The sequence below is a fragment of the Tarenaya hassleriana genome, unplaced genomic scaffold (genome assembly GCF_000463585.1).
Source record: "Tarenaya hassleriana unplaced genomic scaffold, ASM46358v1 Cleome7, whole genome shotgun sequence".
NCBI classification, from domain to species: Eukaryota; Viridiplantae; Streptophyta; class Magnoliopsida; order Brassicales; family Cleomaceae; genus Tarenaya; species Tarenaya hassleriana.
The window spans coordinates 75138-87826 of record NW_010969548.1 but is presented as its reverse complement, the minus strand read 5'-3'; the positions used below and the strand labels follow the sequence as shown (position 1 = coordinate 87826).

The following is a 12689-nucleotide window of genomic DNA, read 5'->3' as shown; positions in this document are numbered from 1 at the left end:
TAAAGCGGTTTGTTGGGTCCAACAACACATTAGTTGGGAACTATATCTATATATATCATGATATAAATCCCGACGATACCAAGAGCAGCACTAAATTGTGTGATCATGAACAGTTTTTTTAAAAAATAATTCATAGCAAAAAGAAAAACAACTACCGGTTCAATTTATAACTGATATACCTATATATATATATATATATAGGTATATTACAAAAGGCGTTATATTGAATATTTTGCAATGATCAAAGGTTTGGCCTTTAAACTGCAGCTGCCAAACATGTGAGGGGTGATGGATGACAGGGAACAAAGAGATATTTGGTTTCAATGTGGATTAGGCTAAACAAATACAGCAGGGCCAACCAAGTTGCATTAGCATATATATATATATACACACACACATATATGAAATATTATACAGTCCCCCCAACTATAAGCGCGACAGTTAGTTGGCGTGAACACGGTTAGATGAAACATCCGAGCCCTTGGGAGCCTACGCCGAAACGTTTTCGGATGCGTTTGGCAGTTTGGGTTATGCATGCGGTTCTTGTGTTAGGCCCATTATTATTGACGGTCCATTTTTTTACTTAGTGGGATTCATTCTCACCCCCATTTTCCCAATTTCCAACTTTATTATTATTATTATTATTATTATTATTATTATTATTATTATTATTATTATTATTAAACCTTCAGAATACCCAAACTAAACTGACGGCTTACATATAAAATGGGTTTCTGGGTCCAGCCTAATAGGAGAGCTCTACATTATCTTTCTAGAAAACCAAATCAAGCAAAGCCTTACGAGAATGTCTTAGGTTCAACAATCGTTCTGGCCGGTCGCCAATGATCCGGGTCTCCACCTTAAAGGCGTAGGCTTCCAGAACTCGAACCTTTGACCTCTAGATAACAACGGCAACATCCCGACCAGTGCGCCAAATCTCCCTTCAAATTATTTTTCAGTGCATCAGAAAAAAGAAATTCCTCTACATCAGTTAGAAAGCTATGGATAGGTTGTAAGACATGACAGCGGTCACAAAATTCTATAGAGACCGCTGACTTGTTCCACCACAGGATGAAATCAGAACCAAGAAAATGATGTTCATAATTGATGGGTATTGAAATCTTAAACTCGATTACTACATATGTAAGTACTGAAGAACAGCATCGGTTCAAATGGAGACTCCTGTGAACAAGCCTAGCTCTTAAAACTTGTTCAATGACCTGAATCAAGAGAAAGAAAAGCCGTGACGGATTTGAGGAAATCATAACGTCTCAGTATCTGGTCTTGGTTCACATATATCAATATTTCATGTGAACTAAGAAAGAAGCTAATAATCGCATTATCAAGAACACCTCTGAGGTCTAGCACATTCAACAGGACTTTTAGGAACATCGAGACATTTCGTTATCCGATCTTGGTTCCCTTTTCTGCTGTTGTATCGTGAACTGAGAATGTCAACAGCTAGGCAAACACAGCAATCAAGCAAAAATTCCTTTCTACGGTTGTGTTATGGATTCAAAAACTAATAAATGGATCGTAAAGAGCATGGTAAAACCGCTAAACAAGTTCGCGTTTCTGAGCCTGACCTTAGTTATCGTCTCACTGTTTCATAGTGAACTCAAAGCGAAGGTAAAACAAAGACAAACAACTTGATCTAGGACCTAGCAGCATAAAAGATAATAACAACCTTAACCCTATCCAACTTGGGTAGATCAACCGGTGAAATAGGTATTCAAAGAGTCTATCCCGTCCCGAGTTCGAGTTCCAAGGTAGGGAGATGATCGTAATTTCAATCACATAGCTTACTCCCGATCCCATGATTAGTCTGGACATCGGTCCATAATACCCGTTTACCCAAAAAACCTTAAACCCTAATCTCACAGTAAGCTCATCCGGTTGTTTGGAAGGAGTTCCATGGTCCTCCACCGGCATATTAACAATTCCAAGATTGTTCATTATCATCGAGGACCTAAACGAAATGCACAAGAATCCATGTACGAAAATACATTCCTCTTCCTGTATAAAGAAAGAATAACAGATTAAAAAGGATGCAGCTTTGTAGATTCCTTATCTTAGTCCAAACCCGCCATGGCAACGGTCTCTATACGAGGAAACAAACAGAACAACTGTCTATTTCCATGGCAGAAGAGGAAGACTTAACTCTTTTCTGTACAATGACACCCCATCTCATCGGGAAGACAGAAAATGACTGCAAACGAGACCAGAGGTACTGACCACCAACAGAGGCAACACAACCTGTTCTGACTGTACAGAGAAACAACATCAGTAATGAGGAATGGTCGGATGAAGCAGACAACAAGAGAAGTTGAATTGCAAAGTGACTCAGTCCAGAAACTGAAACTCGGATCGAATGGTCGAATGAAGGAGATAGCGAGAGAATATAGTGGAGGTATGCGAACTTATCAACGGAACCCTTCTCCGACAAGACAAAGAAAACACGACCCAGAACTCCATAAGAGAAATCGAATCGGCTCGGAAAGGGAGAAAAGGAAAACAATCCGACCAGTAAGATGTAGAATCAGAGAGGAAAAACAATACCAGGGAAGGGAGTGCCGTCGAGGAAGCAATTGCTCGTGCGTACACATCCATCCGTGCCTCCTCTTCCCTCTGGAGCCGGCAGCGCTGCGTAGCCGCTACTACTCTTCTCAGAATTCCGCCGGAGACACAGATTTTGGGCGAGGTCGTTAAGGGCATTTCTGTCTTTTTGTCCTTGAACATCTCACGGTGCGGACGTGGCAATACAGTAAGATTAAAATTCCCATTAAGTTAAAACTTTAAGACCTAGAAATGGGCTTTCCTTTAAATGTCTTGGGCTTTTACTAAGTTAAACTTTATCTAAGAGGCCCGTGTCTAGGTGTCAAGGTAAAAAAAAGTATGAAGGGTTGCTTCTTTTCTTTTTTTGTTAAAACGAAAAATTACATTAAATAGAAAATAGAATCCCTCTAATAATTGCCAAAATATAAATATATTCACGGAAAGGATAAAAAATATCATTTCATAATAAAAGGGAGCTGATAAATAAAAGACAGAGGGATTTTCTCCATCTTTCCAACATTTTCTTCTTTCTTTTTTTTTTTTCAATTTCTTTTGGCCGGCCACCAACCTTCCATCATTGTGTTTCTCTCTATATTTCTTTTTTTTAAAAATCTATTTTATCATATTAATCATTAGAAAACTATAATCCGGACCGACCGTTTCAAAATTGTAAAATTGTAATTGTATCCACAAAATTGTAAGTCGACGTCACCAACTACGAGACGCCAAGATCAAAAAACAATTGACGTTGTGAATATTTTTTTTAATGCTTATAGTAATTATAATTTATACGCTCTGTTCTCAAATGCTACGCCTGGAAATTGTTGAACGACGGCAATGGTAAAAATTAATCTCTTTGATTTTTTACAGCCACGCAACTGCTAATAAGCGTAATGTTAGATTTTGATTAAAGAAATTAACGATAACCCCGTCTCAATTCATTAGTTTATTACCTGTTGTCATAAAAAAAAATAATTTTTTTTATACTAATACATAAATAAAAGAGAAAATTTTAAAATAAAAATTTTAAGAGATTAACACATCTGGATTTTCGACTTTCGATCTTGAAAAAATGTAATAAAGATAAAATAGCATCTACAAAATACATAAATCATTTTTTCGGTGAGATTTAAATGAAATGAAAAATAAAATTCGATTACGTGTTGCTGGTGTATACGAAGGGGGTTATTCATGGATGTCGTATTGCATTTTTATTTAACTATATGGTGTTGAAATGGAAATAAAATTTGGGTTTTCAACAAAATATTATAAAATTTATGATTTTATTATATATAAAAAAAACAAAAACAAAATTGATGGATTAGGTTGGGAAGGGGGAATGTGGTTAGAGATGGGTTATTGGGCCAAACCAAATTAGATCCACAGAAAGGAAAGTGGAGTTTGGACTGTCGGTGCACTCTGTGGGCCCACCCCAGTCTTTTTTATCCCGTTTTCAAATAACCTTGAATTATTGACCTCAGTATTTTTTTTAAGCCGATATCCTAAGTTTCAAATTAATTTTGGAGTCGAAAATCAATCATATAATTTTGATTATATACCCTCTCCTCAAATTTAAGATTCGAATTCATAGCGTAACAAATATTTTTTGGTCCATTTTATTGATTGAACTATGATTTATTGTTTTTAATTTTTTTTTTATAATCTGGAATTTCACGAATTTAAATTCAGGATAGAAGAGTATACTCATTCAAACTTGGGTTTAGTGTTCTTAGTGTTTAATCTGATTAAGGTTAGTAAGTAAGTTCATGGATTAACAGTGTTTGAGATTTTGTTGAAGATGCAACCCTTTTTTTAATTATAATCCTCCTCTGGCTACTAATGAACTAACTTCTAAACAAATTTGCATTCTATGTATATTTCGTCCATGAATTGACATTAATCCAATATCGCTTTAGTTTACTTTAACGTAGTCGATCGATTCAAATAAAATCTGACGCATCGATTAGAGAGATTCGCTTTCAATTTATCTTATAACTATATAATCACCAAGCTTATCAAAATATAATCGGTTCCACACCTACAACTAGTACAAATATTACAAGGACGGAACTCGGGAGTATATATCAAACAATAATAATCATTAGAAAACCAATACTATACGTAACAGACGTGAGGAAACACAACGATATATAATTATTTTTACGTTGATTATAATTAAGTAGAGTTCAAGTAGCTAACGTACCGTACGTACGTACATGAAATCGACCAACATACCGTCGTTATCTCATTTCTCTTTCATAATGACTAAAGCATTTTATTTTTTAAAAATTAATTATTAAATCATTCAAAGTGGCATAGGTCTATAAATAGGCACATACTTTATTTCTTCGTATATTGTAAAGTAAAACAAAATTAAAAAAAATGGGAGGGATTGCGTTTGGGAGATTGGACGACTCGTTTAGCTTGGCATCTCTCAAGGCGTACTTGGCAGAGTTCATCTCCACCTTGCTCTTCGTTTTCGCCGGCGTTGGATCCGCCATTGCCTTCAGTCAGTTTTCCTCATTTATTATCATCATTATCAAATTCAACCAATGTGTGTGTGTATATATATATATAACAACGTATAATGCATGCATGGCGTGGCGTGGCATGGCATGTTTTTTTTTTTCAGACAAGGTGACGGGAAATGCGGCTCTGGATCCGGCCGGGCTGGTGGCGATCGCCCTATGCCATGGCTTAGCTCTGTTCGTAGCAGTGGCTGTCGGAGCCAACATCTCAGGCGGCCACGTCAACCCGGCCGTCACCTTCGGCTTGGCTCTCGGCGGCCAGATCACCATTCTCACTTCCATCTTCTATTGGATCGCCCAGCTCCTTGGTTCGGTCGCCGCCTGCTTTCTTCTAAAGGCTGTCACCGGTGGCCTCGTATGTTCATATATATATAATATAACCCTCTTTACTCTCTTTTGTTAGAAATAACAATTAAATGACCCATATAATTTGTTTTTTAATGAATAAAAACCCTTTAGAAAATTAGAAACAGGATTATTCGTTTTGACGTTTCATCTCTATTTATCTTAAGAAAATAAGTTTAAAAGAAATTTATAGATTCATTATTTTCCTCGTTAAAAAAAGAATTACGAAAGGTTAGAAAGGATAGAAAACCCTATGATGATGATGGTTCTAAAAATTTGAATTTATTTTCTTTCTTTTTTTAAATTAAAATCCTTTAAAATAGGAGAAAAATAAACACTTCTGACCCATGTTATATGTATAATATAATATGATATGATTATTGGCAGAGTACACCGACCCACAGCGTGGCAGAGGGAGTGGGAGCGTTAGGGGGAGTGGTGATGGAGATCATAGTGACATTCGCGCTGGTTTACACAGTCTATGCCACAGCTGCTGACCCAAAGAGAGGCTCTCTCGGCACCATCGCTCCCATCGCCATCGGTCTCATCGTCGGAGCCAACATCCTAGCCGCCGGCCCTTTCTCAGGCGGTTCCATGAACCCGGCAAGGTCATTTGGACCAGCCGTCGCCTCCGGAGATTTCTCCGGCCACTGGGTCTATTGGGTTGGTCCCCTAATCGGCGGCGGCCTTGCCGGTCTCGTCTACTCCAGCGTCTTCATGTCCTCTGAGCATGCGCCCTTGTCCTCTGACTTCTGAGTTTCTTCACCTTTACTCCATCTTGTCGTCATGACAAAATGTTGTCGACTTCTCGTTTTCTTTTTATTTATAGTTTGGTTTGATCTCCATGTTTATTGATCGGTTAATGCTCAGAGTCTTCCGTATCGTCTTTCTTTCTTGCAATGGACCGCATAATTAGATGGTAAAGTTGTGAAATGAATGTTTTTATTTCAAATATATGTACCAAAAATTAAAGAAACAAACAACGGGAATAAACATACATTAACAAATGGATGTTGTCCCAGACAGAGAAAACCCCAAAAAAAAAAGATAACGCTAGAGGGAGGGTTTGAACCTCCGACCTTGTGGTTAACAGCCACACGCTCTAACCAACTGAGCTACTCCAGCTTTTGTTTCGCAGTGCAACAAATACATATATATAACTTACTTCATACAACCAGCCTACTAAAGGCACAAAAAAAGAGGGTAAGTTATTGAAAGTTGTCACAGAATGGGTACTCAATTTACTAACCGTTCAGTTCTACCTTCGATATGCACTCTTCAAAAGTCCTTGAACGACGAAGTTGAGATATTATCCATTATTAACATATAGGGCCTTCGCTTTCTTCTCATGCAAAAGATAGAGATAAGGCCCTATATGTTACAGCCAATTCTATGATATATATGGATAGCATCAATTCTAAAACCTTTCACTTCAAGAGGTACCAACGGTTCTAGGATTTGTAACCCTAAGTATTAACCAAAACATTATTCAAAAAGAAGAATGGCAAACCCAACTAGACGGATCACATGACCTAGAGGGTAAAAAAGTAGGTCTACAAATTTGAGGAAACCGTGCTAGGGGTTCGTTTTGTTGTTTTGGAAACCGAGTTAACACCGACAAAGAGTTTGGCGTAGAGGCACAAATGCAAAGGCCAACTATCAGAGTTTTCCTATCAAAGTTTACTACAATTGTATCTTTCGTCATGGTTATCTCACATAAATAAATGGTTTCGACATTTTGATATTTGACTATTAATGTATTGACTCTCTATTTACACCTGGGTTGTAACGCTCTATTTTGTAAGACTCTGGATGAACATCCGGTTGTAAAACGGATTTATTAATATACATTACAGTTAACAAAAAAAAAAGTTTACTAAAATTCGGATTTCAAATATAGAGTGATTTTGTAAACATAGGTGATCGAACGATTCATACGTAATATATATGTATATTTACTACTGCAAATATTTTTCTATTATAGCGTTGTATCATAAGTTGAAGATACTCTCTGCGGAATTTTTGCTCATCTAAATTTTATTAATATACTATCGTCGTAAGCGCCCATGGCCTAATGGATAAGGCGCCTGACTTCTAATCAGGCGATTTTGGGTTCGAGTCCCACTGGGCGTGTGTCGTTTTTTTCTATCCGTATCTTTTTTTTTTTTGTTAAATTTTCCATCCGCATCTTAGTGTATATATGTGTGTGGTATATATACAGTGGAGGTCGAGTAATTCAGTTTTAATAAATAGTATATATAGATACATACATCCATATATTAATGCAAGACAAACTTCAGAATGCAATGGAAAAAAACACGGGAGTATTAATTAGTAACAGAAACAATGTTGAATATAATATGTCTACGGGCGAAAATATCGCAATGAAATGTCAACAAAAACACTAGAAGATAAACAAAAAAAATACATAAATAGATAAGCAAATGGATCAAACAACGAACATAACGACGGCCGCAAAAGAGGGGAGGCCGAGCAGGACGGAAGCGGAAAGAGTGTGGGAGTGCGGGGAGGAGGAGTGAGGGGAGGAGAGTGGCGATGATGGAGCCATGGAAGGAAAGGAAGACGCGGTCATGGAGGAAGGAGGAGAGGCGTGATGGTGGTGGTGGCGATGGAAGTGCATGACTTCGACAATAAGACGCTGTCCGCTCCGACAACGGTCGGTCACGCCGCTGATGAAGTAGAACGGGCCAGGCCGGTTCAGCTTCACCGTGCTGTTCCCGTTGTCGAACGCCACTATGGGATCGCTCCCGTTGCAGTGGTAGAATCCCCATTTGTCCACCTCTACCACCGAGTCGTTCCGGTACACAAATGCTTCCGACACATGCAGAGAATCGAATGTTCTTAAAGGTTATAGTCTATCTTAACAAACGGACATTTTTCACCATCATGATCAGAAGGAAAATGCGACCCCAAAAAATAATTAAAGAGAGAGTGAGTATACTTACAGAGAGAATCTCCAATATGGAACCTTTTGGAGGTGGCCCAGTGGCTGTAAAGAGAGGGGTCGTTGTCAAAAGGAACTCTCCAGCCAAAGTCGTCTCCTACCTTGAAAACCCTAGAAGCATCAGCAGCTGCTTCCATGGCCGCAATCACCGCCAAAGCCCAAAGGCAAAACGACCAAGATCTCGTCATCTTATAGATTGCTTTTGGTTTTTGTCAGATTCCAACAAAAAACACTTGGGCTTGAGTTCGTGTGAATTTTGTGAAGTGGGTTTGCGGAGAGAAGAGAAAGAACGAGATTTATATTATGATGGCAACGAAGTGGGCATGCAGTCGAGAGTGGTGTTAATTGACGGTTAAAACCCCCTCTTCCTCGCAACGTGTGTGCTGGAGTCGTGGGGCCCCTGCAGTTGCCTTCAACTTGCTGACGTGGAGCATCTCCCCATTCCGCGATTCCCTAAACGCACCGTTTTGCTCGCTCTTAATTCTACATTCGACAACAACATTCTGATTCTGATGGCGGCGGCTATCTCCGCCGTCATGCCGGCGAGCCCAAGTCTGTATTTGACGTATCGGCGGTGGGAAGAGGAAGCGTCCGGGCCTCCTCTTCTAGCCCATCTCATTCTCGTGACTTGGTGATGTTTTCGGATCTCTGAAGTGCATTTGCAGGTTATTTGTTTTTTTCCCTCCGATATTAGTGAATTTCCATGTTTACATGATCTATTTGATGTATTGATCATTGGTTTGGGACTCGCTAATCAAGCTTAAGATTACAAACCCTAATGCATCTTTCGCCGTCATCTGTCCTAATCAAAGTTTGGGAGTTTTTCATATCAGGCTTATGAGATTGCCGATGGCTTTAAAGGATAATTTTTTATTTTATTTTTTTCTGTGTCATCCATTGGCAGAGACTATCGTGCTTGTTGAAAAAAAAAATTTTAGCGTTTGGAAAGGAAATTTCGTGACTTAACCAAACTTATGATCTTTTCTGACTTATTACTCAAAGATTCGAATGAAATTTATTTAAACCAACTGCAGGTTTTTCTATAACACGGATGGCTTAAGACAAGTCTGAAGCCCCGAACGCAATTGGTTCGGTTCAACAAAAAAAAAATAGAGAATAACCAACGTTACGTACATTAAACCGGGATAGGTAATAAATATAAATACACAACAGGTAGTGGGCCGAAAAGGGTACGACCAACGGGTCAAAGAATCACCGACCATGAGCTAGGACCCGGGAAGATCACACGTGGCACAAACCCGTTGATCTGGGATTTGATTCCTCCGGCCCAATATAATCCGGTCCGGTTGGAAAATGGGCCTCAGAAAGGGGCAGAGAGGGGCTGGGGGTGACGATGAAGGGCGGAGCAAAGGCATGGAGAGTGGTGATGCTGCTTCTCCCCCTGCATGGTTTCACCTGAGTTTAAGCTGACGATGATGCTTCTGCTTTCAACCTCCGCTATCTTCTCCACTATGTCTTCATCCTCCTTCTGAGCCACCGCTGCTTCCGCCATTTCCTGCTCACATCGATCACCATCATCATCAAAAACAATATCAACGCATGCACCTTAATTTTCCACACACACACACACACACACACACACACACATATATATGTATGTGTATGTATATCACATAATATATGATATGATCTCCATCATTAGTTAATTGAGAAGAAGAAGAAGAGAGTAAGAGTGTACCCTGGCGAAGCTGAGCTGGCCATAGCTCAAAGTTCTAGGCTCCAATTCTATAGAACACCGAACTTTACCACCCATGCCACCTTTCGTCAAATTAGACGCTGCCTGGTTTTTATTTTTGTTGTATCAATCTGTAATGTCAGTATTTCTGTGGGGTTGATGAATAAGAATAATTTCTTTTGCTTGATTTATAACTTAGATGGCGATGGATGGAAACATATATATATATATATATACATATATATAGTCAATCACGGGCACAACTGCGTACGTACGAGCGGCTGAAATTGAAATTTAATTTGGCCGGCCATTAATGTAAGATATATTAACCCAACCCAACTGTACGTAACACTCAATGGTCAATAAAATAAATTATAAAGACACTCTCGTCATCCCTTTCCCGTGCTCCCCATTTGGTTCATCTCATCAATTCGCTAACTCTCGTTAAGGACGCACCTCACAAAACCGTCTGTTTAGTTGCGTATGTATGTATGTATGTATGTATGTATGTATGTATGTATGTATGTATGTATGTATGTATGTATGTATGTATGTATGTATGTATGTATGTATGTATGTATGTATGTATGTATGTATGTATGTATGTATGTCGACCTATATCTTACTTTAAAACTCAGATTAAGGGGAAAAGATCCGTAGGCGGGCCTTGATAGGGAGGAAGCCAGACACCCTCGTGAAACTTATAAATGTCATGATATAAAAGTAAAAATATAAGAAAGAAAAATAATCCATATAATTAAGTGTGGAGAGATTAATATCCTAATATAAAACTACGAATATATATATATATATATATCTATGTATTTTAAAATATATCTACATAAAGAAAGAGCGACGAGCTGCCAAGGACAGTCAAGTACGTCACGTAGTGCATGTGCCGCTCCTTCATTGTCACATGCATGGGCTCCTCCATCTTTGCTTTTTTTATTTTCCCTTTCTTTTTTATTGGTCACGCTATCCGAATTTTACGGTTCAACACCCCATTGGATTATGCATGTACATATTTCGTTATTTCTAGAAATTCAAAGCCATTCCCATATCCAATTGTGGGATATGGAATATTATTTGGAAATATACATTCGATACGTATGATATAATAAGATGTATCGTACGTTTTCATCCCTACGCCTGGTTACTCGTGTGGGCACAATTTCCTTTTCTATCCTGCTGATCGGTAGATTCTCGCCGGCAACTGATACACGCTGAATCTCTTTTACCGCCATGCTACAAATCTATACACGTACACTTGTACATGTATACGTACATGTGTATTCTACGCGAAGTATCGTAGCTTTGGTTTCGAAAAACTATATATTAGTAGGAGACGATGTGTACGGACAACCGTAATAGGATATTCTGTAATCGTGTAGATGGTATAATAATGAAACATGACCTTGCTTTGATTGTACGTCTTTGTATTCCCTCCCACATGCATGCATATACGTATGGAGTTCTTTTTCCCTAGCTATACCAATTCCTTTCCATTGCCGGTTGATATATTTAATATTCACCCTAGCTTTCGTTTTTTTCTTATTTTCTTTTCATTTCTTTATTATTATTATTATTATTATTATTATTATTATTATTATATATATAGCGCACAATAAAATATATATATATATATATATATATATATATATATATATATATATTATCTAGGTAATTTTTTTTTCTAAATTTTGCATGAGAAAAATAAAAAAGAAGAGAAAAATTACCAGTTGCTCTGTTTATTTACGGTGGCTTTTGAAATCGGATATTTGTTTTATTAACCCACATGAGTGACGAGATGTGATAAATTAACAGACATCCAATGATGCAAATTAATAATCCTTGGTAAAAGTTAAAAAAAAAATTCCCCTCAATTTATAATGAAACCTTAAATTGACGTCAAATGAGGCGCTTGGTGATGCGGTTAAATCTGATTATACTCAGAAAAAGGAAACGTGATGCCTAATCAATGTCTACTATTATTATGATGATGATGATGATGATGATGATGATGATGTATGGTTTTGGTAAAATCCAAGGCACATGCCCTCCGTTTGGAGAGCCTAAGCTTGGACTTGTACTTTCTTTATGAATGATTAATTTAAGCAATGATATTACGTACCATATACGATGTTTCGGTTAGGGGGGTCAGGCTCTGAAACACATGCCTTCTTGTGCCCCGCCCTCAATTTTCCAATTCTATATATATATTTATGTACCCTCTCGATTTTTTTTATACGGCCAATTGGTATGTTTGTGAACATGGCCTAAATTTGTGATGTTATAATATAATATATATACACACACACATATATATCCCATGTGGACCGGTGCCGTAGTTACTACTGGATTGAACATGTACTGTTGACAGCTGGTGTTGATTTTGATATAAATTGGAAGTGACTGATGATTTCTTCAAACGTGTATATATATATATATATATACGGGTTTTTTACCCAAATAACCCACTTGGGTCGCATCTATTTCACCTGTACACCACCGAAAACATAACACATTTTTTTTTTCCTGTGAAAAGACGAAATTACCCTTAATGAATTACGATATTTATCCGTTCGAAAACAACTTCGTT

At 37.9% G+C, this 12689-nt stretch overlaps 2 protein-coding genes, 1 long non-coding RNA gene and 2 other non-coding genes across 6 annotated transcripts; 2 read left to right on the top strand and 3 right to left on the bottom strand.

Annotated features, from left to right (window-relative positions):
* Nucleotides 1-694: 694 nt before the first annotated feature.
* Nucleotides 695-2889, bottom strand: LOC104800417. Of its 2 annotated transcripts, XR_769729.1 has the most exons (3): nt 2560-2889; nt 1140-2265; nt 695-941 (listed from the first exon to the last, which is right to left on the bottom strand). It is a non-coding gene; the product is annotated as an uncharacterized LOC104800417 (long non-coding RNA). The 2 variants fall into 2 exon arrangements; XR_769728.2 differs by having other exon boundaries at nt 701-2265; nt 2560-2790.
* Nucleotides 2890-4908: 2019 nt separating this feature from the next.
* On the top strand, nt 4909-6353 carry LOC104800416 (aquaporin TIP2-1-like). Its single transcript, XM_010523211.2, has 3 exons — nt 4909-5065; nt 5189-5439; nt 5817-6353. Exons 1-3 carry the CDS (start codon nt 4939-4941, stop codon nt 6183-6185), a joined length of 747 nt encoding a protein of 248 aa, XP_010521513.1. The 5' UTR covers nt 4909-4938; the 3' UTR covers nt 6186-6353.
* Nucleotides 6354-6480: 127 nt separating this feature from the next.
* On the bottom strand, nt 6481-6554 carry TRNAN-GUU. The gene has a single exon. It is a non-coding gene; the product is annotated as a tRNA-Asn (tRNA).
* A 935-nt stretch (nt 6555-7489) lies between these two features.
* On the top strand, nt 7490-7562 carry TRNAR-UCU. The gene has a single exon. It is a non-coding gene; the product is annotated as a tRNA-Arg (tRNA).
* A 244-nt stretch (nt 7563-7806) lies between these two features.
* Nucleotides 7807-8636, bottom strand: LOC104800415 (mavicyanin). Its single transcript, XM_010523210.2, has 2 exons — nt 8396-8636; nt 7807-8261 (listed from the first exon to the last, which is right to left on the bottom strand). The coding sequence occupies exons 1-2, from the start codon at nt 8580-8582 to the stop codon at nt 7879-7881; spliced, it is 570 nt and encodes a 189-aa protein (XP_010521512.1). The 5' UTR covers nt 8583-8636; the 3' UTR covers nt 7807-7878.
* Between the last annotated feature and the right edge of the window lie 4053 nt (nt 8637-12689).